The sequence below is a fragment of the Martes martes genome, assembly GCF_963455335.1.
Source record: "Martes martes genome assembly, chromosome: 2".
NCBI lineage: Eukaryota > Metazoa > Chordata > Mammalia > Carnivora > Mustelidae > Martes > Martes martes.
In genome coordinates, this window is record NC_137889.1 from 84,052,636 (window position 1) to 84,070,419 (window position 17,784).

Genomic DNA, 17,784 nt, shown 5'->3' on the forward strand with positions numbered 1-17,784 from the left:
TAAAGTCTGGTATCTAAGGCTGGAAAAATTTTTGTCCCTGATTATCAATTATGTAAACCATCATTAGAAAATTCATTATAAATGTACATTACACCAAACCATTAAACATCCAAAATGACAGGATTCACTAAGTATTCATAAGTAAAAGAAGAAAACTTCACTGGCTTCACCAATAAAATATTTCTATTGGCTCCTGAAAAGGATTTTGGTTACTATGTTTCACAAAACTAATGCTTTTTTTTGTCTGCAATATCCTTTGCTTTGGTCCCATGAAGTCACTTAGCCCATGAAAAGGTCAAGATGATTGTGAGAGCTAGTATTTTTGTGTATACTAATAAACAAAAATAAAACACATACATATTAGAAGCATCACATATTTAATGTCAAAGAATTTGAATTCACGTACAAAAATTAAACAACACATGATTTCAACATTAAAAAACCATAACACTTATTAGTCAACTATACAGTGAATATCAAAAACACAAAAGAAGTATAACTATAAAAACCTGAAATACATTAACAGCAAAAATAAAATTTATTTCTATAACAGGTAGTTAACTAAAATATTTATAGTTATTTTCAAGGACCACAATGGTAGACTGCTTTTCCTTTAGTACTGCATAAAATTTGTATCTTAATTTTTGCCCTTCATTTCTTTCTACATAATAGTTAGCTGCTTATGGTTATATAACTGTTACAATCTCTAATACAGATAGTGATCCTTGGTAATCAAATCTAGTGTAACCATTGTCTGCAAGTGCTTAAATATTTGTGAAATCCTATTTGGCAAAGTTATTATGCAAAAATTTAACATAAACTATTGGGTTCTAATGCCCACTCAGGAATCAGAAGTATTTAAAATCCCAAAAGTTTAAAAAGAGTAGTTTGCTATACCTTTATCAAGAGAAACCACTGAATAACTTTTTAAACTTAGCATTTTTACAAGTTCTGCAATTGTAGGTTATTCTGAATTATGGTTGATGTTTACTATGTTGAAATAAATATATATTTATCACTTTAAAACCAAATGTGCAAACCCGATTCTAAAATAAAACAGTATTTTAATTTGCATGCTTTACAAAGAAACTTTCATACTCATGTTTACAATATCTTCTTCAGAAGAATGAGGCCTGATTGGAGATATACAGTCGCTGTCCAACATGGCTGCCATTAGCAAGTGATATTGTTGGTGACAAGGGATAGCTTGGATAAGAATAAGGCCTTGAAGTATAAGGAAGCACGCTGGGAGTCCCAGAAGAGAAAGTAGCACTAACAGGGGAAAGACTATTTATTGAGCTGCGACGAAAATTGTAGTCTGCAAATAAATACATGAACAATTATGCTGCACATCTTTATGGATACAAATTTAAGTCAAAGAGACAAAGCATTAAAACTATAATCACAGTTTAACATAATGTTCTAACATTCAAAATCCTGCTAATACTATTTTGCTGGTAAAGACTGTTTCAACATTCAGAGCATTGCAAATTCTAATGGTTTATTACTAGAAGTTTCTTTCACTGACACAAGTTTCTTTCACTGACACAAAACTTCAGAGATCTTACTAGAATGCATTCTTGGATATCTTTTACTTGCGTATCTATTCATTGTTTTGTGGGTTTGATCACAGAAAAAAGAGAACCTCTGATTTCCCTTGTTCTACAATGCAGCTCCTTTTAAATTTGGTTCTTATGCTAAGGGGTAGTCCATGAAGAAAAGATTAAAAACCAGCGAATTCATATTTGCTTATTTTTTTTGAAACTGTATTTGGCATCAAGCCAGCAAAAACATTCTCCCCTGGACTGCAAAAACATTTGGTGTAAACTAACTGTCCAATATTTCATTATTTAAATACTAATATAAACTTCTGTATAACTCAATATGCCAATTTAACATTAGCGTTCCTACTTGTACCATAAAACAGTAAAATGAATCATGTTTATAAAATAGACTTCAAGAAACCATTATCAACTTATAGTATAGAAAAATCCAAAAATTAAAACCAAATTATTTTTTAAAAACCAGTTATATTTGAAGTATTACTATTCCACAATAAACATTCATCTTATATGCCAATAATTTCCTGCTTCATTGTTATGTTTATATGCGTGTATGAATATTAAAGACCAAATTTGTAAATCCTGTACTTTCCAAAAACTCAACTATGTTCTTTAGGGTAGAATAAGCCAAGGGCCTAACAATGACTATAAAATGACTATTTATAAAAGTTATGGTGTTTCTAGGAATGAAAAAAAAGGAATTAGGTAATCTAATGCACAAATCAAGTTTTTTCTATATTTTCCTGGTCTTATAGATGAGGCCTAAAACATACAAGCATTAACTTAATGTTGTCATGGGACTTAATATTTAGCCAACAGGAATGTGATCAACTGCAGGAGAATAAGCTCAAGCAACATCAGTAAGGACCTAGTTAAGAAAAAAAAATGGAAAAAATAAAAATCAGTTAAATATAAGTTTAATTTCTAACACTATAAAACTCTAACTTGATTAATTTTATAATCTTTTTATTTTTATTAGTGGTACCATAAAATCAATAAAAGTAGTCTGTTCCAAGAAGACAAATACATTTAAAATATCCAGTTCAAAATATTTTCAGTATTTTGAAGTTGGATAAGAAATTACTTTGATACCATTTGCTTTTCTAATATCCAAAGCAGGGTAAGTAGGTATCACAGAATTGTTTTTCTAAGGAGCCACTGTGCCTAAAGGGAATGGTATTTAGTATTAATAAAAATCTTAGTGCTTCCATAATTCAAATTAATTGTTTAAAAGAATTTCTAATTCTCTCCCCCTAAAGAATATTACACAAATATAGTCAATTACTTATTAGACAGGCATCTATGATACAACTAGTTCTTTCAATTTTTAACAATGTGGCCATAGACAATTCGATTTAGAAGAGCAGATCTTTAACTAGTTATACTTCTGTAGGTGGGGAAAATGTAGTTTTCAGAGAAATCACTTTCACTTTGGGTTTACACCCATGCAACAGTTAATGCAGACTGTTCATTGAAATGTAGATAAGAGAGACATCTTCAGAGAATTATTTCACAAAGAAAATAGCCAGACAACTGGCTACTGGCTTAGTACTTAGGTCTGAAAATGGGCATTTTATATAGTCTCCTACTGTAAACCTTTAATTTAAAAATACACTAATCAACTGTTGTCCTCTCACATTTCTAAGGAAACTAAATTGAAATACAAAATTTGACCTCATTCATACAGGATAAATCAAGAGAAAAAAATTTCCCCCGAATACTATGAAAATTAGGAAATGAAAAGCTTCAATGTTCATAAGATTTTACAAACATTTCAAAAGTAAATTTTATTACAAGAATCTAAATATATTCAGAAAAAATCTGGGTAATCAGAAAATACAATACATATCAAACTTAAGATAGTAACTACTGACATAAACCTAGATGAATCATATTTTCCTTAGATCTAACATACAATATATATCACAGAAAAAGAAAATCAGGAAGCATCACTGATTTTTATGAAATAAATTAGGTCAGTCAGAATTCCTAGCATATACTTACTTGCCCACCCCTGTTTTTTCTTCCCAATGAATATTCTTAGCTCTTCAATCCCACTGTTTCTGTCTCAGACTTGGATCTGTCCTCCCCTTTTCCCTTCTTAAGGGAATGTTAGAGCCAATTTCAAAATTTAAGTTTTACACTAAGAATTATTCAACTGTCTTAATACTTTCTAAATTGTGGTACAATTTATATACAGTGAAATGCATATATCCTATGTGCCCATTTCAGTGAGTTCTGATAACTCTATAAACCTATGCAACCAACACCTAAAACAAGATATAAAACATATCCATCAATCCAGAAGTTCCTTGTGTTCTTTTCTAGTTAATAGCCCTTCTGCGGGAGGCAACCACTTTCTGATTTCTCACTATAGCTTAGATTTGTCTGTTCTTCATACAAAATGTATTTTTAAAGAAATCAAGCCTAGCTTCTTTCTCTCAATATAATTTCTAAGATTCACTATGCTGTGTATGTCACTTTACTCCTTTTTATTGTTCAGCAGTATTCTGTTATATGTATACACTATAACATTTTTTATCCATTTACCTGCTGACAGATAAATATTTGTTTCTAAATTTCAACTATTATGAATAAAGCTGTTATGAATATTCTCATACGAGTCTTTTTGTGGATATGTTTTCATTCCTTTTGGGCAAATAACTAGGAGTGGAACTGCTGGGTCACTGGGCAGAAAGATACTGCTCAGCAGTTCTCCAATGTGACCATTTTACATCCATACCAGTAAAATACAAGAGCTCTGTTCTACATCCTCACCAACATTTAGTATTGCCAGTGTTTTGAATCATAACTATCCCAGTATGTGAAATGGAATCTCATTTTGGTTTTAATTTGGACTTCCCTCATGACTAATCCCTCATAACTAATTATGTGTTTAGTTGCCCATTTGAACATGTTCTTTAGTAAAGTATGTATTCAAGCTTTTTGATCTATTGTTATTGGTTTGACTTTTTATTGTTTATATTAATAAAAATTTTTAACTAATCAAATTCTCTAATTCAAAATCATAAACCAGGGATAGGTTGGTCCTCAGAAGTCTCTAATTCCAACCACCTTTCACTGAAGAATGACACAGACCAAAGATGGTTGATTAAGTGATTGTTGGCTACTCCCACAGTTAAATGAAGAAAAACGAGTTAAAAATTAGGTCTCCTAATTCCTAGGAAAGTATTATTTCTACTTGACCAGCTTTTTCACTCTGTAAATCTTCTCAAAACTGGGCTGGGGAAAGTGGTTGTTAGAGGTTGTCTAATAAGAGGTTGTTAGACAGAGGGCAGAAATAGAGTAGACAGTGCTCTCAGCTAACTGGCTGCTGCTTGCACCCACCCACCCCCACATTTCCCATTCAAACCATGCAGCTCTGCATTCCCGTTTTATATGCTAAATGTTATCTAAGAATCTCATTTGAAGAAAAGGCCCTTTGCAAAAGTAAATAAATAAATTAGACTTTGCTCTAATGTAATGATTAAAGATAGCATTTTGAGCAAATTGCCTACAATTTCATATTTATATCTGGAAAGAATACACTTCCATAGAGTAACTTTGATCTATACTGCAAACAGGCTTAACCTTAAGTGCCAATTCTAATCAAGCAGTAATGGCTAAAAGGACCCCCAATTCCCAACCCTTTGGAAGCTGTGGCTAGACTGAACAGGAAAGTGAACAGGCATTAACTGCTGTGCCACTGACCTGGGAGCAAGTGCAGAGACTGGCAGCACTTCCACCACCTTTTTGTCAGCCCCACTTTTGTGTTAATTCAGTCTACTACCTTTCTCTGACCAACACAAGAGATAAACCACCACCAAGATGCTTCTCAGTGAAAATTTAAGCAATGGAGGTACACTGCTGCTTTACTCCATTTGTCTCATTTGTTTCTAATTCTCTTACACATCTTGACCAAACACCATGGATTCTCGAACTGCTTCTCTGCTTCATATAAAAGAGGGAGGAAACCCTTAATGGAGACCTTACCCTGAGTTTGGTCGAAGTGTCTTCCTACACTTAATTTTGGCTATCCTTTTCTTCTGGTTTGTTTCTGACCATACTCTTTAACTTTCCATTAGTAAGTACATTTCTCGTAATTGTTCTACTTGTTAACTATTTTTCTTCTTCTCCTTAACTATTTAAGTTCTACCTTCAAATCCACTCCCTTTTTTATGTACCTTTTTTAAGTGTACAATTCAGTGGTTTTTAGTAGATTCACAAAGTTGCGTAACCAGAAACACTACCCAGAATATTTTCATCACCCTAAACAGAAACTCTGTACCTTTTAGTAGTCACTCCTTTCTTTCCTCTCCCCCAGCTCCAGCAACGACTAATTTTTCTGTTTCTATTGATTTGCCTATTCTAGATTTTTAATAAAAATGGAATCATACAGTTTATATTGTCTTTTTTAACTAGCTCCTTAGCATTTGTTTCCAAGGTTCACCCATGTTGTAGTATATATCAGAACTTCATTCCTCTTTGGATCCCTTGCATGAATACACCACATTTTGTTTATCTACTCATCAGTCAATGGATATTTAGGTTGTTTCTATCTTGGCTATTATGAATAATTCTGCTAAGGAATAATGTGTACAAAATTTCATGTGGACATATGCTTTCAATTCTCTGGAGTAAATAACTAGAAATCAACATGCTGGGTCATAAGGTAATTTTATGTTTAACTTTAGAGGCAACTATACTGTTTTCTAAGACAGCTATACTGTTTTACCCTCCTAAAAGCAGTGTATGAGAATGAAGCAACCGGTATTTTGATCTATGAAACACATTTCCCATACCCTTAATACATATCCCATACCTTTAATACATACTTTAAGTACTTCTTTAGATTTCTATAGAATATTTACTAAAATTTTATTTTAGTAATTTCAATTTCTAAAATTCAAAGAGGCCACAACTGAAACAACTCAGTAACTTTCTTTCACTAAACTTCACCTGCCTGTTAACAAGTTAACATGTTAACACAGCACTGTATATATGCAGAACACAAAACATGGCTGGATTCAAAGAGAGATTTAAGAAATTTCTATTACAGTGTAAATGACATTCATCATTTATTTTGTCCTTTCCATCCTAGGAAAGAATTATCAAGAACTAACTGTAAAACAGATGAGGAAATTTTCAAAATTACTACTTATTAAATAACATAACTTATGACATATTTAAAAATTATTAACTAGAATTTTTAAGTAATATTTTTGGCTAGAACACTTTAGTTATTATCAAATTTACTGGCATTTTTATCTAGTTTACTTTCCCTATTACAATTAAATATTGACCAAAACAATTTTTACCCTTTACTTAATTTTTGCTATAGGCAACTGACAGAAAAGAGCAAGAAGTAGACATGAAATGACCAATGTTTTTTCTAAGACTAGGCTCATGTAATAGCTTAGGTAAGTTTTTCTGTTTTAAGATGATTTTTAGGAGGCTTTCGGTATGACAATCCTAATAATGGTGGCTGTATAAGAATGAAAGTTATTATCTCTAACTCCTTTCTTACAAAGTTCTAGTTGGTTAGTTCTCTGTTTTTCAGGTTCAGTTTTGGGGAAAAAAATCATCTGCTTTTGTTTTTAATTGTTTTTTAAATTTACAATTTATTTTCTATATACTTTTGAGTGATTTGTTCAAATTCTTGCTGTGAAACTTTGACAGTATATATCAATTTTTATAAACATAATTGTCAGATACCTGTACTCTTATTTTTAAGAAATTACTATTTCATCCTAAATTACCTAAAGATTGTTATTTAAGCTTTCAAAAAACAAAGGTTTGAAATTCTAGAAAAAGCAAACTAATCTATAGTAACAGCAATCAGATCAGTGGTTGCCTGGAAAAGAAGACAAAGGAACAGGTTACTGTAGGAGTGGCAAAAATGTTTTCCTGACTGTGATACTGTTTCACAGATGTATACATAAATCAAAACTGACCAAAGTGTACCCTTTAAATGTGCACTTTATTATATTTCAATTATACTTTGATAAGGTTATAAACAAAACCTAAGTGTTTCTTTGAGTTAGTTTTAGTGTTTCCCAACGTATATCCCTGTACAATTGAAGTACTCAAAACAAGAATCCCTAAGCCAAATAAAATACTGAAAAAATTTTAGTAAAACTGGATTTAACACTTACACAGGTTGGTACTTCAGTGATTTTTAATACACTAACAAGCATTATGATTTTTCCTAAGGCAGTATGTAGTACACAGCTTTCCCCAAACTTGTTTGATCTTAGAAATAGTTACTTAACTGAACAAACTTTGCAAATCACTTTGGGAAGAAATTTTAACAGGGCTAGTATGTAATGGCAAACATTAAAAACAAAACAAATATTCTTGAACTATGTTAAACACAGTGATTACAAATTCAAATGCCCTCAGAGGCTCAGCTGTAACAAACAAATGAAAAAAGAACTCAAAAAGGACCAAATGTAAAACAGGTGTCTAGCTATTTGTACTGAAATTAAATCTAGTTGCTTTCCTTTCAAAAAACCAAAGAGACCAAACAAACCACACCTAGAGTTTCCAGTCTGCTACCTTTGTTTAATAGATTATGTCAAATTCCTTTTCTAAACCATAGTTTCTAAACCATTTTGAAGAGATTAATAGAAAAGCAACCTATAAGAGAAAATTATTATCTGAGTGCTACAGTTTATCTAGGCTTCAGTATGGCTCAAAAATTACAGCTCACTAGAAAATCTATCTGGGCAAAAGTGAAGAGAGAATAAAAGCCTTAGGAAAGATGGCAACTCTTTTCAAGTCTCATTTCTATCAGTAAAATTAGTCCTCATAATTCAAAATTTGAACTACAGAATCTTGTAAAAGGTATTTCTGCAAATAGCATCCATATTTGAATTTTTATGTTAAGATTAAGATATACAAAAATAAAGTCATATGCCTCAAGCATAATAAATACATTTCCTTGTATCTAATGTATGAGTTCTATTAATGAGTTAATAATTATTGAGTACTTACTAAGTGCCAAAGCTACCTATACAACATCAGCACTACTTAAACCTTATAAATGCCTCACAAAACAAATACTATTATTTTCCTCTTCAACAAGGAAATTGAGACACAGAAAGATGAAAGTTAACTTACTTAAGAACACAGAACTAGTACATGGATTCTACCCAGGGAACCAAAACATTCTTTTTGCCTCAACATGTGAAAAGGAAGCTGAATGAGAGCAACCTTTACTTAAACTATAAACTACCTTTAACATCCTACTAAAATCTATCCTTTCAGCACCATGTTGGAAAAACTAGAGCGTGAATCCTAGTAAATAACTTTTATTCTAAATTGCATCAACAATAACTGTAGCTTTATTAGTTCAAAAAAAATAGATAAAAATTTTTCAGATAAACTTGAGAAATGCTGAAAATCTACATATAATACACTCACTCTGACAACATCTACATTAAAATACTGTTTACCATATGTAGTCGTTCAAAACATACACTAGTATGTTATAAGCTTTGAGAAGAACCTGAAATATGGAAACCAGTTAACTTTTTAAAACTTTTCTTAACAAATCTATAATTAATAAAGCTATTATAACCAAATATTTCACAAGCTTCTTTAGACAATTTTAAATTTTCTTCTTATAACCATAAGAATAATTTATAACTGGCTTTCTGAAAACTAAATATATCACTTAATATTCCTAAAAGACTTTTTCTTACCTGTTTATTTTCTCCAAATTCTTCTACATAGGTCCAGGCTGAAGAGATTGTGTTCCCTGTCTGTAAGCAGTGAAGACAGAAAAGAATTGAGTCTTTAGATTGATGTTATCCCTAATCTTGGAAGTGCATGGAATCCTTGATAACTTTAGTTAAAAACTCAATCAGTAAATAGGAAAATAAACTTAAAGAACAAACAAACAAGCGACAAATAATTATCATTTCTGAATCTCTGCAAAGATGAACAAAGAAAACAGTATTCTGATATATAAATGAAAAGTATGAGCTAACACATAATCAAAAAAAGTCTCTCTATACCAATCAAGTCCTTATTAGTTGGTTTTTCCAAGAAGTACTAATAAAATAAAGGACTTTAAAAACAATTAAGATTGCCCAATTTCTGATAAGAAGATAGCCCAAAGAATCGAAAGGAATTTGAAAAATATCAATATCTTTTCTTTCTGTCATAAAAAGAGATAGATGGCCAAAATAATACTAAGCTTAAAAAAAGTTTTTCTTATTAACAGCTAAACTTTATCTACTTGAAACCTAATATAACCATATATAGTACAACTTTGGATATCCATACATTTTAGTGGTTATCTCTTTATATCCCTTAAAGCTTTCTGGTCAGGATGTACATCCAACCATATGCTAAGATATTATGCAAAAAAAAAAATATGAACAAATGAAAATGTTTGATGATCCACATAGAACTACAGATTTTTAAAATAGCCATCTTAAAGATTATAACTCAGTAGGAAAAAATAGTCACAATATTTTATTATTTACATGATGAAATTAGGTAACTTCCATCAACCCTCCTGGTAAGAGTTAAAAAATGCAGGTAATTATTAAAAAGCAAAAGGATTTATCAAAAAGCACTGAGGGGGCGCCTGGGTGGCTCAGTGGGTTAAAGCCTCTGCCTTCAGCTCAGGTCATGATCTCAGGGTCCTGGGATCGAGCCCCGCATCGGGCTCTCTGCTCGGCAGCGAGCCTGCTTCCCTTCCTCTCTCCCTCTCTGCCTGCCTGTCTGCCTACTTGTGATCTCTATCTGATAAATGAAATCTTAAAAAAAAAAAAAAAAAGGCACTCAGAAGGACCAAGGAAGACAGTGAAGAATTACAGGACTGTGATCTTGGATAAGAAGGAAACCCAACATAGTTTGCACACCTTTTGGAGATGTGTTTTCCCCTAGAAGGACTGGTCAACTCTGAAGAGGGATCTGATAGCCAATGGAAGATAACAAGAGACAAACAAATTTCTGAGGATAAAAGGACAAAATTAGAGCTGTGGAGCTAGTGATAGCTGGGAACCTGAATAAAAACTGAACTTTTTAAGAGAAGACCAACTTTAAGAGAGAGTAAACTCAACTTCAACTTTTCCTGATCCCTGCCTGGATTAATAAGGCAATCTGGGATTGCCAGTCCCTTGGTCATCTTTCTGAAGCAATATAAATCTTCCCTAAATAACCATAAGATCATGATAGCTTTCAAACTATCCCTATATTTTTCATAGACAATATGTGACATTCAATCAAAAATAGTCAGTCAAAGAAAGATAAAACAATGTGACCTAAAACCAACAGAAAAAATATTCAACAGTAACTGATCTACAGGGAATTTAGATAAAGTTTTCAGAACTGGATATTAACATAACTATGCCTAATATATTCAAGGAAATAAAAGACTAAAAGTTTTGAAGGAAAAATTTAAATCATAAGTCAAATGAAATCCTGGAACTGAGAAATAAATCCAAATAAATGGTTTTATCAGCATGTTAGACACATATTTAAAAAAAAAATTAATGAACCAAACAAAAGGTCTGAGGCAAATACACAGACAAAACATACAAACAAGTGCAAAACACAGAAAGAACATAATAGATCAATGGGATACAGTAAAGAGGTCTAACATAGGTGTAACTGGAGTACCATATAAAAAGGAGGGGAAAAAATGACACCAAACCAGTATTTGAAAACAAAGTAACTTAGAACTTTCTGCAACAAGTGAATAACATTGATCCACAGATTTTAGACGTGGTGAAAAGTCTCAATTAAGATAAAAACCAAGAAAACAGTACGTAAGCACATCACAGTGACACTTTCAAAAATCACAGATAATGAGAAAATATTAAAACTCCCCGCAGGGGTGAGGAGAGTTTATGTTCAAAGGAACAATAAGTAAATTACAGCTGACTTCTCAACAGAAACAGTGGAAACCAGAAAACAGTAAGTGGAATTATAACTTCAAAGGGCTAGAGGAAAATAACTGCTGATCTTATATATAAGATCAGCAGTTATTTTATATATATATATATGTGTATATATATATATGCATGTATATATATACACACATGTATATGTATATATATCCTTTCAAAAGGTGGGTGAATCAAAGACATATTCAGGTAAGCAAAACTGAAGTAAAGAAAATACAAATGAGTGTTCTTTGGGCAGAATATAAAGGAACAACCATAGAGGAAACTTGGAGATATAAAATAGGAAATGAAGAATAAAGAAAATGCTAAAAATGTAAATGTAAATGAATACAAATGTATATTTAGAAAAAACTATTATAATTAGGTATGTGGGGGCTAAAATATACAAGTTTAAAACATTTGGAAATACCAGGGCGCCTCTGACTCTTGATCTCTGCTCAGGTCTCAATCTCAGGGTCATGAGTTCGAGCCTCACATTGGGCTCTATGCTGGGTGTGGAGACTACTTGTTAAAAAAAAAAAAAAAAGATAAAACATATGGTAATACCATGACACTGTAGAAATTGGAAGAAGAAATAAGTTAAAGTGTATAAAGGTTCTTGCACTGTCTGGAAATGTGATAAAAGCATTAATATTAGACTTTAATAGGTTAAGAATCCAAGTTGGAATCAACAGGGTAATCACTACAAGAACAGTAAAGACTCTACAGCTAATACAGCTGAAAGAAGAGAAAAGGGCAAAGTAATCATCTATCTAAAGAAGGTAAGAAAAAGAGAACAGGGCAACAGAACAAAGAATAGAAAGCAAATGGCAAGATGAAAGATTCTAAGCAAATCAATAAGAACATTAAGTGCAAGTTAACCAAACACTCAAAGAACAGACTTTCAACAAAAACATCAACAAGAACAACAACAGATCCTAACTATATACTGCTCTCATCTTATGGCTAAGATACAGGAAAAGTAGAAGTTACACAATGGAAAGATATATAATATGCAAACTAACCAAAAGACAGGTTATAAGTAAGTTTAAGTTAACATTAGAAAAGTACAGTACAGCTTAAAGCAGGAAAGCATGATAGAGCTAGAATGACAGTATAATGATAAAAGGTACACTTACCAGAGAAATATAACAAATTCTAGATTTCTACACACCTAATATATAACCTCAAAATATAAAATATAAAAACTGAAAGAACCAAAGGAGGAATAAAAATAGACCTATAATCACAGTGGGTGGTTTTTATAACCCTCTCTCAATAAAAGAATGAGCAGACAAAAAAAATCATGAAACATAAATTTAGATATGATTAACAAACTTGCCCTAACTGAATTGTATGCCTCAAAAAGATATGCTGAAGTCCAACTACTCACGCCTCTGAATGTGACCTTATTCAGAAACCGAGCCATTGCAAATGTAATTAGTTAAACTGAGGTCACAGCAGAGTATGATAGAGCCTTAATCTAATATGATTGGTATCCTTCCAGGAGCAGAGAAAACAGAAAGGAGATTGCCTTGTGAAGACACAGACACACAGGGAGAAGACAATATTACAATAGAGGCAGTGACTAGAATTATGCATCTATAACCCAACAACTCGAGGACTGCCGACAACAGAAGTTAAAATAGGCAAGGAAATTCTCTCCTGATGGCCTGAACGGGAACATGGCCCTGCCAACACCTCGATTTCCGGCTTTTAGCCTTCAGAACGTGGGCGAATAAATTTCTGTTGCTTAAGTCACCCAGATTGTGGTACTTTGTCACAGTGACCCTCGTAAATACAAGGCAATTAACAACTGCAAACACTTCGTTTTAAGCAGGCATGGAATATTTACATTAATTGGTTATCAAAAAAACAAAATGACTAAAATCATACTTTCTGATCATAGCAAAAAATATATATAGGTAACTATAAAAATTTGTGTGTTTGCTCAAGAAATCAAAACATTTTGAAATGAACAGATAAATGGATAAAGATTTGACCCATATACACAATGGAATGTTACTCAGCCATCAGAAAGGATGAATACCCAACTTTTGCATCAACTTGGATGGGACTGGAGGAGATAATGCTAAGTGAAATAAGTCAAACAGAGAAAGTCAATTACCATATGGTTTCACTTATTTGTGGAACATATGGAATAACTTGGAGGACATTAGGAGAAGGGGAAAGTGAAGGGGGAGAAATCAGAGTGGGAGATGAACCATGAGAGACTATGGACTCCAGGAAACAAATAGAAAGTTTTAGAAGGGAGGTGGGTGGGGGATGGGTGAGCCTGCTGGTGGGCATTAAGGAGGGCACAGATTGCATGGAGCACTGGGTGTTATACGCAAACTATGAATCATGGAACACTGCATCAAAAACTAATGAGGTACTGTATGGTGACTAACGTAACAAATAAAAATAAATAAATACATAATAAAAATAAAAATAAAATACAGCAAAACGTGTCACAGCTATCACCATACTTTAGGAGGGAAATTTGTAGCCTGAATATGTATATATTACAGTAAAAAAAAAGGCTGAAAACTCTAAACTAGGATGGCTTCCTAGATGATATTTCACATATTCAAAAAATATATCATACCAATTATATACAAACTTTTCCACAGAACAAAGAGAAAAAACTTCCTGCTTTTAGGAAGAAAGGCGTGGGCTAATCTCACTAATGATCACAGGTATAAAAATCCAAAAGAAAATATCAAAAGTCTCTTCAATAAACAGTGCTGGGAAAATTGGACAGCTATGTATAGAAAAATGAATCTCAATCATTCTCTTGCACCATACACAAAGATAAACTCAAAATGGATAAAAGACGTCAACGTGAGGCAGGAATCCATCAGAATCCTAGAGGAGAACATAGGCAGTAACTAGAAAGCAACTTCTTTCAAGACATGTATCCAAAGGCAAAGGAAACAAAAGGGAAAATGAACTTTTGGGACTTCGTCAAGATAAAAAGCTTCTGCACAACAAAGGAAACAGTCAACAAAACAAAGAGGCAACCCACAAAATGGGAGAAGATAATTCACAAATGACACTACAGATAAAGGGCTGACATTCAAGACCTATAAAGAACTCCTCAAACTCAACATCCAAAAAACAGATAATCACATCGAAAAATGGGCAGAAGACACAAACAGACACTTCTCCAAAGAAGATATACAAATGGCTAACAGACACAAGAAAAAGTGTTCATCATCACTAGCCATCAGGGAAATTAAAATCAAACCCACATTGAGATACCAACCTAACACCAGTTAGAATGGCCAAAATTAACAAGACAGTAAACAACACGTGTTGGAGAGGATGTGGAGAAAGGGGAACCCTCCACTGTTGGTGGGAATGCAAGTTGATGCAGCCACTTTGGAAAATAGTGTGGAGATTCCTTAAGAAATTAAAAATAGAGCTACCCTGGGGCGCCTGGGTGGCTCAGTGGGTTGAAGCCTCTGCCTTCGGCTCAGGTCATGATCCCAGGGTCCTGGGATCGAGCCCCGCATCTGGCTCTCTGCTCGGTGGGGAGCCTGCTTCCCTCTCCCTCTCTCTCTGCCTGCCTCTCTGCCTACTTGGGATATCTGTCAAATAAATAAATAAAATCTTAAAAAAAAAAAAAATAGAGCTACCCTATGACCCTGCAATTGCACTACTGGGTATTTACCCCAAAGATACAAACGTAGTGAAGAGATGGGCCATATGTACCCCAATGTTCATAGTAGCAATGGCTACAATTGCCGAACTGTGGAAAAAGCCAAGATGCCATTCAACAGATGAATGGATAAAGAAGATATGTTTCATATATACAATGGAATATTACACCTTCATCAGAAAGGATGAATACCCAACTTTTGTATCAACATGGATGGGTCTGGAAGAGATTATGCTGAGTGAAATAAGTCAAGCAGAGAGAGTCAATTATCATATAGTTTCACTTACTTGTGGAGCATAAGGAATAGTAACACAAAGGGCACTGGAAGACGGAGAGGAGAAGTGAGCTGGGGGAAATCGGGATGGGGAGATGAACCATGAGAGACTGTGGACTCTGAGAAACAAATTGAGGGTTTTGGAGGGGAGGGAGGTGGGAGGATGGGTGAGCCTGATGGTAGGTATTAAGAAGGGTACGTACTGCAAGGAGCAATGGGTGTGGTCCATAAACAATGAATCTTGGAACACTGGAAAAATAAAATTAAATTTAAAAAAAAGAAAATACCAAAAACCAAATTTAGCAATACACAAAAAGGATAATGCATGATGACCAAATTGTATCTATTACAGAAATACAGGACTGATGTCACACTGAAAACACCAATGCAAATCACCACATTAAAAGAATAAAAAACAAAAATGATATAATTATCTAACTATATACAAAAAAGCATTTGATAAAATTCATCACCCAAGTCATTCTTGATAAAAAAAACTCTTAGCAAACTAGGAATAGAAGAAAATGCCCTTAATGTGACAAAGTGCTTCTATAATAAAAGCTACGACAAACATCATACCTTAATGGAGAAATAGTGAAAGTTTAAAAGGATGCCTTCTCCCTTCTCCTCTCCATCTACCCTTGTCCTCCATATTATTTGTTATGCTCCACAAGAAGGGAGTTGAGGGAAATTGGAAGGGGAGGTGAACCATGAGAGACTATGGACTCTGAAAAACAACCTGAGGGTTTTGAAGGGGCGGGGGGTGGGAGGTTGGGGGAACCAGGTGGTGGGTATTAGGGAGGGCACGGATTGCATGGAGCACTGGGTGTGGTGAAAAAACAACGAATACTGTTACGCTGAAAAAAAATAAAAAATTTAAAAAAAAAAAAAAAGGATGCCTTCTATCATCATTTGTATTCAATGCTGGACAAGCAGTTCTAGCCAGTACAACAAGGCAAGAGAAAAAAGAAAAGTATAAGGATAGAAAAGAAGGAAAAAGCTCATTATTCGCAGCTGACATGACTGTGTAGGTAGAAAATTTAAAATAATGGAAGATCAAACCATTAGAATCAGATAGATCATTTTATTCAAAACATAAAAAATAATTATAATTATATAAGCAATCAGAAATCAAAATTAAAAGGCACCTTTTACATTACCACTGAGCAACATTAAATACCTACAAATAAATCTAATAAAAGATGTAGGAGAAATTTATATAGCAGACTACTGAATGTTTGGAAAAATTAAAGCTTAAATGGAGAGATCTATAATACTCATGGATCAGAAGTTCCAATAGTATAAAATGTCATTTCTTTGCAAATTGATCTGCAAATTCAATTCAATTTTAATCAAAGTCCCAATAGGACTTCTTTTTGGTATAAATTAACAATCTAATTGTAAAATTCATATGGAAACATAAGGGCTGAGAAGAGCCAAGATAATCAAGAAAAAAACACGTAAAGATGTTCTCTATCAAATTAAGACTTTTCAAAGTTATGTAATTAAGACAATGTGGTAAATTAAATTAGATCAATGGAATAATGAACCCAGAATAAGGCAGGTATGTGCACATAGGTGTGCATGTGTGTACATACACATACATACTTGGTCTATGCTGAAGGTGGCACTTCAGAGTCATGAGGAAAGGGTAGTCTTTTCAATAAATAGTTCTATGTAAATGATTATACATACTGAGGGTAAAATAAAATGAACATGTACTTCAAACCCTCACTAAATTTAAAAGAAAAAAAAATTCTCAATTTCTAGAATTATTTCATGACTTTGAGGTAAGCAAAGATTTCTTAAGCAGGACACAACCAGGATTAACTTTAAAAAACTGATAAATTAAACCATACCAAAATTAAGAACTTCTCTGTTTTTCAAAGTGTACCATGAATAAGAGTAGAAAGGTAAGCCACACAGAAAAAGGTATTTGTAGAAAATATACCCAACAAGGGGCTTGTATCTTAAGTAATAAAAAAAAACAAGCAACCCACTACAATAATGAGACAAGAAACTTAGAACAAGACATTTCATCAAGAGGATGTCTTAATGCCCCATAATCCCTTTAAAAGAAGTTTGATATCATTAGTAAACACTGATATAAAAATTACAATCTCAAGGAGACAGCAATATATACTAACCAGAATGTTCCAAATTTTCAAAGGTTAATAATACCCAAGTGTTGGCAGGAATTTGGAATAACCAAAACCCACATGCTGCTTATGAAGTGTAAATTTATATAATCATTTTGAAAAACTGGCATTATTTACTCAAGTTTTAAAAATATGACCCACTTTTACTCCTAGGTATTCAACGGGAATGCATGCAAGAATCTTCACAGCATCATTATTCGAACAGCACAAACTGAAAGCACCT

General features: G+C 33.1%; 1 protein-coding gene across 1 annotated transcript in view; it reads right to left on the bottom strand.

Moving 5' to 3' along the window:
• Nucleotides 1-368: 368 nt before the first annotated feature.
• Nucleotides 369-17,784, bottom strand: part of RBM46 (RNA binding motif protein 46) — a gene marked incomplete at its 5' end in the record, with an annotated part of 37,478 nt that continues 20,062 nt past the window's right edge. Inside the window, one exon of the mRNA XM_080797010.1 lies at nucleotides 369-1,318. Within this exon, the coding sequence (XP_080653136.1) occupies nucleotides 1,119-1,318 (200 nt within the window). The 3' untranslated portion in view covers nucleotides 369-1,118. The remainder of the gene's footprint in view (nucleotides 1,319-17,784) is intronic.